Source organism: Engraulis encrasicolus, chromosome 12, assembly GCF_034702125.1.
Source record: "Engraulis encrasicolus isolate BLACKSEA-1 chromosome 12, IST_EnEncr_1.0, whole genome shotgun sequence".
Taxonomy (NCBI): domain Eukaryota; kingdom Metazoa; phylum Chordata; class Actinopteri; order Clupeiformes; family Engraulidae; genus Engraulis; species Engraulis encrasicolus.
The window spans coordinates 24,205,806-24,221,405 of NC_085868.1; the positions used below are offsets into that span (position 1 = coordinate 24,205,806).

Below are 15,600 nucleotides of genomic sequence, written 5' to 3' on the forward strand. Positions count from 1 at the left end.
ACTAAACTGGGGCTCTGACTACTACACTAAAGAGCCAGGCTCACGCCCACCACAACCCTAGTGGTCACTCCATCACAGTGTACAATGCCAATCATCCATCAGCCTCTGATCCGAGGATATCTACCCAGAAAATAAACACAATTACCATGCAGCCAAGCCTGCCGAAACATGATCTCAAATCTCAGATTTTTCTTTCCCCTTTTTTAACCAAGTAGCTCCCAAGCTAGTCTCTGTGTGGTGTTAATGTAAAACAGGCCTCGCTTGTTGACGTCTTCATGATACCAGGCCAAAATCCCGTCACAGTGATTAAACCCTGCTTCAAACAACCACATACGCGCACACATACACACAGGACTAACTGACTGCGCCTGATCTATAGACCCCTTCTGTAAGTGTATATGTTGTTGGTATATGCTATATCTACACAAAACTATAAATAAAAGGAGCTTTGTTTTTTTTTTTAGTACAGGCAATAAGGTTGGGGGGGGGGGGGTCGGTCAAGGTGAGATGGGGTCGGGGTAGGGAGATCGAGGTGGGGGGTGGGGGGGGTTGGGAACTAGGACGTGTGACTGTGCTCATCATCATGGCTGGCCGGTGTGTCTGGTGTCGCGTGGGAAAGGGTGGTGGGCTCAGTCGTTGTCGTTGCCGCTGTAGTAACGCCCTGTCCGTCAAAACCAAAACCCAAGCCCAAGCCCTCGTCCATCATCATATCCAGTTCGCTTTGGTCCAGCAGCTCAAAGTCCTCCTCCTCCTCGGCCGGTACCAGCGTCACGGCGTCGGGCGGCTCCTCCGAGCTGGCCTCTCCCGTCACGTCCAAGTCAACGTCAACGTCGTCGTCATCGTCCGCGTGCTGGGGAAGAGTCGAGGTGACAGGGGAGGTGGAGGTGGTGACGTGGTCTGTGCTGCCGGTGGTGCTGGAGGTGGTGGTGGGGCCTTCGAGGTGGGTCTCCATGGGGCAAGGGGGCGTCTCGGTGGGCATAAACTCCTCCATGCAGGGCCCCTCCATGGCCTCGGAGGTGCGGAGCAGGGCCGACAGCGTGTTCTGGACGACGGTGGAGATGGCCGTGCTCACAATCTCCTCGCTCAGGGCTTCGAGCGAGCGGCTGGTCCGGGGGGGCACTGCCTCGGGGGTCACATCACCTTCGTCGTCGTCGTCACCTTCGTCATGCTCCTCTTCCTCGTCTGCTGCTTGCCTCGAACTGGGCCCAGCGGCGGAAGCTCCTTGTACCTGGAGTAGAGTACAGTAACTTTGATTAAAAGTCTGACAGGCGGACAAAGATGCGTCCGTCTGTGCAGATACTCAGACGCCTTCTGGACATAGGAGGGAATTACAACTTAAGAATGCGTTTCAGACGGACAAATCGACGGACGGCCATACTCTCTTATAGAGATGCTAGGACGCATCTAAAAAAGTTTACCGCACACTTGTTTGACTTAGCTCATTCGGAGTGAACAACGCGTTTCGCCTCTGTGTGTCAGAACAGTCCTGCGTTTATCAGCGCCTAGAAGCTTGACCTTTGGCATTTAACTTTTATTAATGTTTCAAGTCGCGTGCTCAGTCCTTTCAGAAATTAAACCAAATAAAGCTTGTTGTTCAAAGTTAGGTGACAAGGCAAACTTTTCTAATAAATCTAAAGATAATTCTCACAACAATACAAATCCTACTGATATACCACATATTTAAATGTGTATGTATTTAATATGAGATTCTACCTGGCTCGCGGCAGCCAGCCTGCTGTGGTGGCCATTGAAGTGGGTGTTCACGAAGTGCAGCGGGGAGGCAAGGTGCTGGAGGAGCAGGCTGGCGGGGCTGAGGGGCTCCGAGTCGGGCTGCTCCCCTGCTGCACCGGAGCCCCCTAGTGTGGTGGAGGATGAAGCGCCCCCCAGGGGGAAGTGGAACAGGCCGCCGGGCTCCATGGAGGAAGACTCGTCCACCGACGGGAACTCCGGGAGGTCTCGCGAGAAGGTCTCCTCCGGCTCACTGTGCATGCTCTGCTGGTCCAGGTCTGTGGGAGCAAACATTTGCGACTTTGATTTACTTCATCAATCACGGACAAAAGCACATTCGCAAAGGACTACGAACTCAGACATTCTCCGTAATTATTCCGAATTACCGGGGGTCCATAAGTCCCGAATCCTGAATAGGGCTTAAGACATTATTTTGGGCTTTTACACCTTTATTATTATTAAATTACATCATACTCAGCTGCCTCTTTTATCCAAAGCGACGTACAGCTTTTTTTTTGATACAGGGTATTACAGTCCCTTGAGCAATGTGTGGGTGACATGCCTAAGGGCACTTCAGCCATGGCTGGAGATGTAGGGAGAAGTAAGAGCGGGATACACTTACAAAAGCTTTGCAATGAACATGTAAGTCTACATAATATAAATAGTGGACAGAGCAGCACCCCCCACATTTAACACTAACGCATGTTCATTCTATGTATGGCCTCAAAGGAGTGTGTGCTCTGCCATGGCACTTGTCAGGTGTATTTATAAGATGTACACATATAGAGCCACATCACACAGGCTTGCTGCCACCAGGCTGTGTTGGCATCACACAAAAGCAATGTGCCATCACAGCGCATAGAGCAACTTTTAAAAGGTGCACTGTGTTATATTTTTAGTACTGCTCCCCTTCTTTCTCCTCCTCTCGCACCCCTCCTCCTCTCCTCCATTTCCTCTCATCCCCCTTGTCCTCCTCCTTTCTGGTAGTTTATTTCCAGAATTCATGCTGCCCATTCACAAATGTTATTGTTTCTACAAATACTTACCACCACCATCTAATTTCTAGTATTCATTATGACAGGGAAAATTGCACTTTTCATACACCGAAAGTCTTCTCCATGTCCGCCATTTATAAATCCATTTTTTAAATAGACATTTTTAGCTGCAAAACTAGTTATTAGTTTATTCCTTAGTAAATATTCACGAAAAGATCAAATTTGGCAATAGGCAGCACAGTTTCAAAGAGTAGCATATTTGCAATACCTACTCTGGCCACCATCCTACACAGTGCATATTTGAAGAACAAGCAGCGCAGTAATAACTTCAGTGGGCAACAACAGTGCAATACCATATGGGTTAAAATGAGTCCCATACAATTTTGAATTGTATCAACTTCAGAATCAGAGTTATAAGTAACTCTGCCGTCTGGGCAGCCGTGGCCTATTGGTTAGAGAGTTGGTCTTTCAATCTAGGGGTTGCAGGTTCGAATCCCCCCCTGACCTCTCCCTACATCTCCATCCATGGCTGAAGTGCCCTTGAGCAAGGCACCTAACCCCACATTGCTCCAGGGACTGTAACCAATACTCTGAAAAACAATAACTGTAAGTCGCTTTGAATAAAATGAAAGCGCCAGCGAAGTGCAATGTAATGTAATAAAAAGTAACTGAATGTGTCGAACCTTCCGAGACATCGGTGAGTTGTGGTGTGGTGGCTCGGGACACTGAGAAGCCTCCGCTCTCCAGGATGCTGGCCTCTTCGTCAGAGAGCTCCGAGTCTGTGATGGCCATAGCCAACGCTGTAGTTTTCACATCCACCTTAAGAACACAGGAAACGGCATTCGTCAAGAAGATGATGATCTATCTACGGGTCTATTTAATAGAAAGCAAAGATGTGGTGAAACTACGTATAGAATTTGATGAGAATCAAACAGCGGGTCAAATAGTCATGGCCAATGCTGTTGCCTTCACATCTACATTAATGAAAAGAAGGAAACAGCATTCATTCAAATAATGATGATGATGTGGGCTACTGCTAACCGATCCCAGGCTTCGCGTTTTGTTATGTCTGACGTCACGATACATGGTGTGAAAGGAACGATCTGTTTTCATGTTGTATACACATTTCTCAGTGGTGTAGTCTACTTTTTTGTGGTGGGTATACTGTATATTTGAGCATTGTTGAGGTGGGTATACTGTATATATTTGTGATATTCTAAATAATGGATCAATCAATTGTAGGTGGGTATACTGAAATCCCTGAAATTTTGGAGTGGGCATACTGCGTATACCTGCCACCACTGCCATTTTGGACTGGTGACGGATACATTCAGACAAGTTTTGCCTGCGCCCCGTGCTTGCAGTGTGAATGGGCCGTGATGGTGCTCCATGCTCCACATGCATGGGACATGTGCAATAGTCTTGTGACGTCATGTCCTTCTTTAACCGAGTCTTGCTCAGGGATGCAAAATGAATTTCAGTGAAGACTGACAATAAAGTTGATATTGTATTGTATCATACTATTAATAGAGAGAACAGGACAGCACTCCAAGTTTTGTGTTTTATTCCCCGTTAGACGTTTCGGTTTTAACCTTCTTCAGTGTCGGGCAAACATTTCACCCAGCAGGTGCACTCAATATATACAATAATACTATTAATAGAAGTAGGTTTTTTTTAAAAAGGAAGCAAAGATGGGTTGCTGAAACAGGAGGTGAAACTAGGACGATCAAGAAAAATAGATCAGATCAGATGCAATGTTGCCATGTTGTTTCATTCATGTTTGTCGTTTCATTGCTTCTGCTTTCATGGTTTGTGTAAGCAAGAACGGATCACAATACAGAACATTCTGCTTACATCATGGGAATATACTCAGCACAATATCGTATTACCTGAGCAGTGCCCGACTGCTTTGAGTCGGTCTTCTGTCATTCTGGTGTTGCTCTGACTGTGCTATACTCTGCAGGCCCAGTCAGCAAAATGTGGGTTAAAGGGACACTGTGTGAGATTTTTAGTTGCTTATTTCCAGAATTCATGCTGCCCATTCACTAATGTTACCTTTTTCATGAATACTTACCACCACCATCAAATTCTAAGTATTCATTATGACTGGAAAAATGACACTTTTCATACATGAAAAGGGGGATCTTCTCCATGGTCCGCCATTTTGAATTTCCAGAAATAGCTATTTTTAGCTGCAAAAATGACTGTACTTGGGCCATGCTAGAAAATATTAGTTTATTACTTGGTAAACTTTCATGAAAAGATCAAATTTAGCAAAAGGCAGCCCAGTTTTAATGAACAGCATAGTTGCAGTACCTTTTTTGTCCATTTCCTGCACAGTGTCCCTTTAAGGTCAGTGGTTCCCAACCTTTTTTTTTTTTTAACTGTAACCCCCTTTTGGACTGAAGAATATTTTCACAAACAGTCCCTTCTCCGTGACCCCCCAGCAGTACCTCCCTCCAGATTAAAGCTACCATAGTTAGATCAATAGCAGTATTCAACCACATTTCTCGATGACTAGTTCATATCATGACTGTCATTTGCTGTAGGAAGTAAATACCAAACACCAACATGAGAAGCACACATGAACGTCCCCTTGTGGTATTTTCCACTGGATAACTCGTTGAAAAGTTTTATATACAGTACAAGTTGCCGAGACTGGACAATATCTACTTCCAAGAGGACATGGCGGGCACATGAGAAGGTGAACTCGACAAAAAAATACTTGACACTCCTTCAGCAGCTAGGTACAGAAAGTAATACTAAGCATACTGGTATATCGGTATTGGCCCAGATACTTTATACAAGTACTCGTCAAACACTTGCCGATACCAGGCACCGCTACTGCTATGACACGGAACAATGCAACATCTCATCAGGTTCCATTGATTTGAAAGCAGCCTGAGAAAAAAGCTTTGCCTCATACTGTACATTAACTAGATTTTTTGTGTGGTCTTTTTGACTTTATTCACGATAGTACAGTGCAGATGGTGACAGGAAGCGCGTTGGGAGATGGAGACGGGGAAGGGTCGGCAAAGGAAGCAGGCCGGGAATCGAACCCGGGTCGGCCGCTTAGCATACGAGTGCCCTACCATACACGCCACGGTAGGGCCATACTGTACTGTATATTTACTAACGCTTAAATCTACATGGAAATGGACAACAAAACAAATATCACAGGTGGAAAAACAAGGCTGTGCATTTATTTTGATTGGTTACTCATTGGGCTTTCAAAAAAAGTGGTATCGTGCATCCCTAAGTAATACCTATATTCAAAATAATTGTACCTTGTACTAACAGTCATATCCATTCACAACTGATGAGGGGGTAAGCAACAACTCTTGGTTGGGTATGGTATAAGGAACTTGGCACCAATGGGGCACCTAAGTCACGCCCTCTACTTCCTGGTTCATGGGGCATGGGGAGTAAAAAAAAAAATTACAGGGCTTGAAATTAGTGGTTTTTCGACACCAATCAAAGCCTTGGACCTCCACCTATGCACCACAAATCCACCACGACTCGCCTCATTCACTTCCATTCAATTTTTTGTAACTTATTACCCCATGAACCAGGAAGTAGAGGGCGTGACTTAGGTGCCCCACTGTTTTGCCCTCACTGTCATTCTACAGCCACCGCCTCTTTGTGTTTTGTTCTGAGGCCCGTTGGGACACCATTTCAAAAACACATCCGGACTGCTCCTGCTGTTGGAGCGTTTACTTTCAAGTGTAAAGAAATCCTGCACACTGTCCATTCCACCAACAAACTTTAATACAATGTTTCAGTCATCTGACCTGAATCATCTGAAGAAGGTCGGATGACCGAAACGTTGTATTAAAGTTTGTTGGTGGAATGGAGAGTGTGCAGGATTTCTTCTATACTTGAATGACGCCACTGGGATAATATCCTACGCACCTGCCCAACTACAGAGGTGTGCAAAAGCGTCTTTGTTTAACTGTTCTTGGAGCATTTAGTTTGACAATAGTCCACGACATCCAAAGGCTTGTTTCACTGTGCCTCTCGGATTCTTTCAAGCGTTGCGAGTCACATGAGCTCCCCCCCTTGCTAATCTCGTGTCATATCCCATGTCATCTCCTTGACAACGCCCGGGTGCGAATGTCCCCCGTGCGCACTGTGGGAAAACGGCAGCACTGAAAGAAAGACGGAAACCCTGTACTGCACATTGTCGCTGGTCCCAGCTAACCAGCACAACGTTTTGACATGCGCGTTTTAACCCATTGATGCTGGATGTTGCGTTGTGCAACATTGGCCCTGGCGCCTGGAGCCGCATCACGCAACATTCAGGCTCATGAGATTTGAGACAACTTTGTTTGTTTGAGATGAATGAGCACATTCTAATGAAAGATGAGGGTCTTAAATGCAAGGTTTAAATGCAACTTAAAGCATGTTTTTATGTGCTTCAGAGGTTAAGATATTTAGGTTTTTATAGGCTAAGGGCAGCATTTCTTAAAAAGGGCTCAGGCATTTAGAACCCTTTTTTTGCAGGTGTCTTAGGCGTCAATGGGTTAATAAACCGGGGGGCAGCCGCTAGTGTGCAGGGTTTACTTCTTTCTTTCATGACGTCTTTTGATCCAGCAACTGGGTGGTGCAACCTCAGATAATGTAACGTAGAGAGAGAGATGTAAATTGCGAGGCCAGCCAAATGCAAGGCCAGGCTACAGCGTCGGCTCACTGTAAGCGTGAAACAAGAAAGTCCTGATGCACTCCCTAAAAGGCAGGCAGCATCCTAATGTAATAGGCTGCACTCAGACAGCGTTGGCTCACCGTGGGCGCGAAGCAAGACAGCTCCTCTTCGCTCTCGCTCTCCGTCTCGGCCCTCGGCTCATCCCCTTCCTCAGACTCCTTCTTCACCTCTGCAGAACACACATGCGCACACACATAGACACACACGCAAACACACACACACACACACACACACACACACACACACACACACACACACACACACACACACAAGAAATTCAATACAGATCAGGCCCGACAGGCTCAGTAATTTCACTTGGTCACAGATGAAAAGCTGCACAGACAAAGATGAAAGTCACACAGGAATAGGTATCCACGAACGGCCATTAAAAATGCACTTTCACACACACACACACACACACACACACACACACACACACACACACACACACACACACACACACACACACTTATCCATCACAATTTACTTGTACTGTAGGGGAAACACACACACACACGCACACACACACACACAGGCACACAGGCACACACACACACACACACACACACACACACACAGACACACAAGCGGATTCAGCGCCCAAGATGCCCACATAAATAAATAACATATACACGGTTTCAATTTATTTTAATGTAGTTATCTGGACTCAATTGTGTCACCCTCTACTCTACAGTATCTATCACCACGCACTGAGACAGGTGGTTTCCATGGTAACGGCTCTTTGAGCCAATCGCCTGCTGTCTAGATCAGTAGCGGGCCGAGGTGACACACAATGCCGCGGTGGTGGTGAGGGAGGGAGGCAGGAGACCTATGTGGCACCTAGCCCATGACTCATCCACTGCCAATCTACTTACTCAGACCCAGGGGTGCATTTCCGGAAAGCGTAGTTGCTAACTATGTTAGCTACTTTGTTGGTTGCAATGCAATTTCCCATTGGCGACTACCGAAGTTGCTAACTGATACCAACTACGCTTTCCAGAAATGCACCCCACAGTTAAACAAACGAATGCTGATATATCAAAGGCAAATGTGCCGGTGTACTGTACATGCTGACACCCCCCCACCTCTTTCAAGTTGGGCTACGTAGGTATGTGGATTGTGATGTCATGCAAGACCTCAGCATAGAAAAAAAAATTAACCATTAAGCAGGAAGTACCACAATGGTGTCGGGAGGGGTTCACTGCATATGGGCATATGTGCCACTGCAATACCTTGTGGTAGTAGGCCTACTAGTCTTCATATGCCCAAAAGCAAATTAAATACAAAGAAATGTTCTGCTACCCTGCTAATTTTTTGTAAAAGAAAAACTCGCTGAGCTGAAACTCAACTCACTGAAAAGAAATGGTGTTTGAGATTTGTGGGTTACATTCAACAAGCATTTGATATTCAGTATTCAGTATTCAATATTCAATATTCAAAATTAATATTCAAGCACTTTCATGCTGCATAGCAAGATAATAAAGCCTCCTGTGTTTGAGTTAAGTCACATGACACAAAAGTTAATTTAATTCAATGTGGGCCATCAGGAGGATGTGATTAGTTAATTGTATTGTGTAGCTGGCCGCCTCACCAATGGCTGCTGGCAAGTGATCTGCACAAGAAGCCAGAACAAAATGAACTTCCACAGTTAACCATGATGACCCCAAAATACCTTAGTGTGATTAGGTGGTGAGTGTGACGGAGGTCTTCCTGAAAAGTTCGTACTCCTCAGAGCGCAAACCTGCGACCTCGTCAACTACAACCGGTTCGGAAATGGGAGGCACAGTATGATACCGATGGACTAAAGGACCAGCCTCCCAGCCCAGCGGCATTGACACTGCATGAGGCTTTCGGAAGGGAGGTTCACCAATGTTCCACGCCAACTCTGCTAGTTAGCCTCCGTTACACGAGTCATTGTGGGGCAAGGAACCAAATCAAATAGCGTCTCACTTACCGTAAGTACCAAATAAGATGGCTCTTGCTATAGTGTAGTTCAACTTCAACAACTTCATCAGGATGGATTCTACTACTAGCATTTGGCTGGTTGGCAGGTGCCAGAGTCAAGCACTGTTCCTAACTACATACCTACGACTTACTTACTACATAACTAGGATCGAGGATGGGACATACAGTATAGCATACGATATGGGTGGTTTGATATGGAGGTGACTCACTGTGCCTGTTGTGTTTGCGGTGTTGTGTTTTCATCACAAAGGGCTCCACTCCTTCTACTACTACTGCTACTGCTACTACTATTACTACTACTTCTAAGTTCTTACTACACAATTGTTACTAGCGTACTACTTCTTACTACATAACCATGATTGGAGATGGGACATACAGTATAACATACAGGTGAAGTGAGATTGAGTGACTCATTGCGCATGTCGTGTCTGCAGTGCTGGGTGTCTCCCTTCATCAATATGGCCTCCACTATTACTACTACTACTTCTTACTACATATAGCTTACTTCTTCTTGCTACATAACCAGAGGCGGGGATGGGACATGTACACGTAGCATTTGGGTGGACTGAGATTGACTGCGCTTGTCGTGTTTGCGGTGCTGGGTGTCTCCTTTCATCAGTATGGCCTTCACTACTACTACTACTACTACTACTACTACTACTACTAGTACTACTTACTACTACTTACTACATAATTGCTAGTAGCTTACTTCTTCTTGCTACATAACCAGGGGCAGAGATGGCACATACTGTATACACGCAGCATTTGGGTGATTGCGATTGAGTGACTCACTGCGCTTGTCGTGTTTGCGGTGCTGGGTGTCTCCCTTCATGCTGTAGTCCAGTTTCATCAGGATGGGCTCCAGGCCCGTGTACATCCTCTGGATCAACTCATGGTACACCACCAGTGGCCACAGCAACACACTCAACACTGAAACAAACAATTAGGTAGTTTAAATTAAGTGTGTGTGTGTGTGTGTGTGTGTGTGTGTGTGTGTGTGTGTGTGTGTGTGTGTGTGTGTGTGTGTGTGTGTGGTGTGTGTGTATGTGTGTGTGTGTAATTGACATCCTCACTCATGGAGCACCACCAATGGCCGCCGCAGCACACTCAAACCTGGACCTCGCTTCTCAAAAGCATCATTGCTAACCAGTTAGCACCTTACTAGGTCGCCAATGGGAAATCGCATTGCAACCATAGTAAGTTGCTGACTTTGTTAGCCCTGAATAGGACACACGCTTATGCTCGATCAGTTATATTTCAATTGGTTTTCACCGAACCGCATCATAGCTTATTACTTTACTATTAACTGACTTTTGTGAGTCCTGAAATTCACTCTGGTCCAACAATTAGCTTCGCACCGACCCTCAAAAGAGAAAAATGACGATGCCCATCGCTCTGGACACTTTCGTTGCTTTTGGTGCAAGTTACACACCACAGTTAGTTGCTGTTTCCACATAGCAGGATATTTGTATATGTGGGTTTTTTTTTCTCCTGTTTAGGTGGAAGCGGAACAGGTGGATAAAAATAAAAACTCCAATGTAACATGTGCGCTGTAGCCCCCTAAATGGGATATTTTTAAAGCCGGATTTTTGATATATGGATTTTAAAACTCTGGCTATGTGGAGACGTGGAAACAGCTTCTAAGAGTGTGCTTGTCAACCTTGCCCCGTTGTTGCTTGTCCATGCACACAGAGATACCGTCTGTGGGTATGATTGTGGTGGTGAGCAGCAGGCAGCAATGCCACTGATAAAGTGTAATCAATAGAGAGGAGAGGACTGACCCAGATTGGAGGGGTAAAAAAAAGAGTGAAGAGGGCGTGAAACGCTAATCAGGTGCGTCTCAGCTGTGGTCACAGACGCACAGCGAGACCCGTATCAGCTGACAGTGATTAGATTAGATAGGCTAGTAACCGAACAAACTAGGAAATGGGTTAGGAAACATAGCCATAACCACAAAGTTCCAATGGCTGTGTGTGTGTGTGTGTGTGTGTGTGTGTGTGTGTGTGTGTGTGTGTGTGTGTGTGTGTGTGTGTGTGCGTGCGAGAGAGCGAGAGAGACAGAGTGTGTGTGCGCTGTCTATGACTTGCATTTCTTTTGGGTCGAAAGATAAGGATTGGTGTCAAGTTATAAAACGTTGTTATCTGGGGAAAAGAGAGTGAAGGTATGCTCCACTGGGTTATCCATGTTGGCTTTATGGATTCTTGTCTTTGTGCAGGTCTGTGCATGTGTGTTTGTGGTGAAGGGAGTGTGTGTGGGGGGGGGTTATTTGATAATATGTGAAGTAGGATGCAATACACTACACTTACCGACAATGTAGGAAATCATGATTCCAGGAACGTAGTGTCCGACCAACGCCATCGCCACACACCCACAGCTCATCATGCCACAGAACTAGCGGACAGAAACAGAAAAAATGCAAATATTAGTATCAAATTCTTGGTCAGATTTTTGAGTATTTTTTGTTTTAAATGTACAGTAGGACTATGCAGAGTGGATGTTGGGGTACGTTTGGTGCCCTGAGCAATTCATAGGAACATTTTTCAAAAAGAAATTGGCACTATGGATGGAGTGCAAAGTCTGAGCTGTTTGTCGCTATCTAGTGCTTTGTGGGCCCCAGTCAGCAGCCTGCCTAGCCTGGTGACAAAATGTGCTTTTGTCTGTGACTATGCTATTGCTGGTTGTTCAATCTGTGCCTTCTAGCATCTGATCATTCTAAAGTCTACATTCCAACTAACATAGCCAGCAATACATCAACATAATACAAACAAGCACTGATCTTCATACGCAGCCTACTCCAAATGTATATGAATGTTTATACATGCTTGTACACAGAAATATATGGATTTGTAGTGCTGAAAGTAGGCTCAGACGCACACCAAATCAATTAGAAATTCAACTTCCCATCACATTGCACTCCTTGTAATGCACTAGAGTTTGTATTTCACTTCTATCTACTGAATCTCTCTACAGCACACAGTCAACATCTGCCTGAGCCAGAGCCAAAGTCACATATGCAAATGTTCTTCACTTTGTCAATAAATGTTGTTCTGCTACGCCTGTTCTATTATACCTTTCCATAGTCAAGTTCCTCCTATGACTCAGAGTTCCAACACAACAAACATGGTGCATTTACAAGTGTAATTTGCCAACAAATGTGGTTCTAGTATGCCTCCTCTACGGTACCATGCCATGGTTTTGCCCTTTGACCTGGAGCATCTCAGCATGCCTGTGGTGACTGCACATTACACACTGCCAATACAGTAACTCTGGTTATGATGAGCCTCTTCTACGGTACCTTGCCGTGGGTCTGACATTTGAACTGGAGCATCTCAGCATGCCTGTGGTGACTGCACATTACACACTCCCAATACAGTAACTCTGGTTAGGATGAGCCTCTTCTACGGTACCTTGCCGTGGTTCTGGCGTTTGAACTGGAGCATCTCCTGGATGTAGAGGGAGCAGGTCAGGTAGCTCTCGGCCAGGTGATGGCTCAGCTCCGCCACGCTCAGCAGACGCGGCTGCACCGTCATGCTCTCCCTGACAACCACACAACGTATCAATTACACCACATTACAGGACATGACATTGCATTGCATTAAATTACAGGACAACATTACATTGCATTAAATTACAGGACATCACATTGCATTAAACTACAGGACATGATATTGCATTAAATTACAGGATAAAATTACATTGCATTAAATTACAGGACATTACATAGCATTACATTTACAGGACATCACATTGAATTCAATTACAGGACAATATATTGCATTAAATTACAGGACAATACATTGCATTCAATTACAGGGCAATACATTGCACCATCGTGGTCTCCCTGACAACCACAAAAGTGCGTTATAGAACTACATTTCACACTGCATTGCACTATTTTCTCTCTCTTCTTTCGATTCACTTTTCCAAGAACTGAGCTGCCACCAGAGGTGTATAAAGTAGAGGTACTCTTACTGATGTAATTACAACACTATTACGTAACCTTACATAGTTTATACACCAGTTATTCCTCTGTAATGTATATACACTGTAAGACTATTCCACTATTTATTCCACAGTATGTAACATAGTAACGTATGAACACTGTAGGACTACTTCTACTTTTAATTCATACACCCATCATCTATGCTAAGTATCAACATGTCTGTCTATCATATGTTTTTTTTAAATCCAAAGTGACTCACAAAAAAACAAATCAACAACATGTAACCAGCAACATACAAAGTACAGGGACAATTGCACATGCATAATAACAAGGGTCATACAGATGAGTTCCAGTCTCATTGCATCCAACAGACACATGGCGTCACGCAGAGGAGGACATGAATGTAGAAGTAGATCTAGTACTGTTACAATGTATTTACCTCGTTTGGTACAGTGGAACAACTGCGGTAATAACTATGTAATATTATGGTCCATCCTTCAGTAACAATACCTCAACCTCTGTGTAGGGTACACCTTATGTCATGACATACACAGTACTTGGGGGGCTGCCCAAAGCATGGCACAAATATTACATACATTAGTTTCAATTGGGCTCGTGCACACAAACACACTTTGTATAGTGGTACTATAGTGGGTTTTATGTAGGCTAGTGGGATTTGTTGCCAAGTTTAATATTCCCCATTTACATAATTTACTCTAGATAAATACCTTTCCACATTGGCAGCCTCAGGATTCCGGACTGTTCCAGCAAAAAGAGTAAAAAAGAGGTAGTGAGATTTATTTCCAGCATAGGCAAACAGTATAAAATCCACAATGACAACTACTGGGACAGAAGTATTATCTTCTAAAGGGGCTTTGGTATTAACAAGATATGAAAGTTGATCTATGTGTTATACACATATACTGTAATACACAAGGCCTTCCCAGAAGTCAGTCGTTTTTCATTTAGGCTTATTAGGCACTGCATCAGGCTGTAATATTATATTTACTATTTTCAGAAAGTATTACACTTAACAAAAATGCAATGTCAAAAGATGGGCAACTTATTTCCAGAGTCAGACCAATTCAAGGAAATATTTTAAAACATACCGGTTATTTTTGGAAGCTTATCTTTCCATCTTTCCAGCAATATGAGACCCAGGAGAGAAACACTCAAAAGAAACAGAGGACGCAAAGAGGTGGAGGACAGGAGCCTAATAAGACAAGACACAGATGCAGACAAACCTAATCAATTACAAAACCATGTGAATCTCAAATTCTAGCCAGTTCCCCCAAGTTCTCTGCCAAAGATATTTTCACTGACCCAGTTAAAGGCTTGCACAAGTTTTGTCACATGTGTGACAAACTGAAAAGTAGCAAAGAAGTGCCATGTCATAAGCATTTGACAGCTGTCAAAGAGGCCATCCAAACTCATTACAGGTGAACTCATGAGCTTAGACATAGGCCTACTAGGCTGAAATGTTTGCACAGTAGCTCTGGCGATAGTTGAAATGAAGACGCAGTCTTTTGAAAATGGCAAACACAGACAGTGAACTGTTGAGAGAGAGAGAACTTCGACCCGGCTTGCCAAAACCCTCGCAAGCAGGCCAGCACACTAAACAGATGAGCTCACACTGGGAGGCAGCTAGCTCGCTGGCAAGCTAACAATAATTAGCCTCTCGCTGTCTATATCATGAGGATTATCTCACTCTCGCTCACTGTCACCGATCAAAGGACACATTTAATCCAAGTTTTACGACACGAATGCAAATGTCACTTTTTAAAAAGATATGTAATCGCCATCTGACGCCGTCTTCTTACCAGAACAGCGTATTAAGTGACAGAGCAGCAATGATGCTGTACAAGGGCCTCTCCCAGACCAGCAGCCTCTGCACCCACAGCACCGCGGGCTCGTACTGCGACAGCCAACCTTGGAGTCGCTCTCGAAGTCGCACTAGCTCCGGGTTTGCGTCTCCACAGGCTTGCTCCGATCCCCCGGCTGGGAATAGGGCCTCCAGGCCAACCGAAGAGGAGGAAACAGAGGGGCGTCTGGCCTCCTCCCCGCTCGCCATCTTTTCCCCACTTTGTTATGTTGTTGTGCAGATCACGGGGTATGGCAAGGTGGATCCGTCAAAGGCCGTCATGGATTAAAAAAAATAGCAAGAGACGATATTACAGGCTCACCAAGTCACGTGTCTCTTGTTTACTGGTACAAGTCATGTTGTGGCTGGAATTTTAGTGACCTCTACTGGACAAAATCGGAACATT

At 44.8% G+C, this 15,600-nt stretch overlaps 1 protein-coding gene across 1 annotated transcript; it reads right to left on the reverse strand.

Moving 5' to 3' along the window:
- Positions 1 to 505: 505 nt before the first annotated feature.
- Positions 506 to 15,465, reverse strand: retreg2 (reticulophagy regulator family member 2). The gene is made up of 10 exons (XM_063211809.1): positions 15,154 to 15,465; positions 14,443 to 14,546; positions 14,062 to 14,092; positions 12,798 to 12,927; positions 11,697 to 11,781; positions 10,183 to 10,320; positions 7,506 to 7,594; positions 3,407 to 3,542; positions 1,714 to 2,006; positions 506 to 1,228 (listed from the first exon to the last, which is right to left on the reverse strand). The coding sequence occupies exons 1-10, from the start codon at positions 15,402 to 15,404 to the stop codon at positions 557 to 559; spliced, it is 1,929 nt and encodes a 642-aa protein (XP_063067879.1). The 5' UTR covers positions 15,405 to 15,465; the 3' UTR covers positions 506 to 556.
- Positions 15,466 to 15,600: the final 135 nt, after the last annotated feature.

Excerpts from the sequence above, each read along its gene's own strand:
- retreg2 (XM_063211809.1), bottom strand. The coding sequence starts at position 15,404 with ATGGCGAGCGGGGAGGAGGCCAGACGCCCCTCTGTTTCCTCCTCTTCG. Across the intron at positions 14,547-15,153 it reads TCACTTAATACGCTGTTCTG|GCTCCTGTCCTCCACCTCTT; the intron begins GTAAGAAGACGG and ends TTGTCTTATTAG. Across the intron at positions 2,007-3,406 it reads ACTCACCGATGTCTCGGAAG|ACCTGGACCAGCAGAGCATG; the intron begins GTTCGACACATT and ends TTGCTCCCACAG.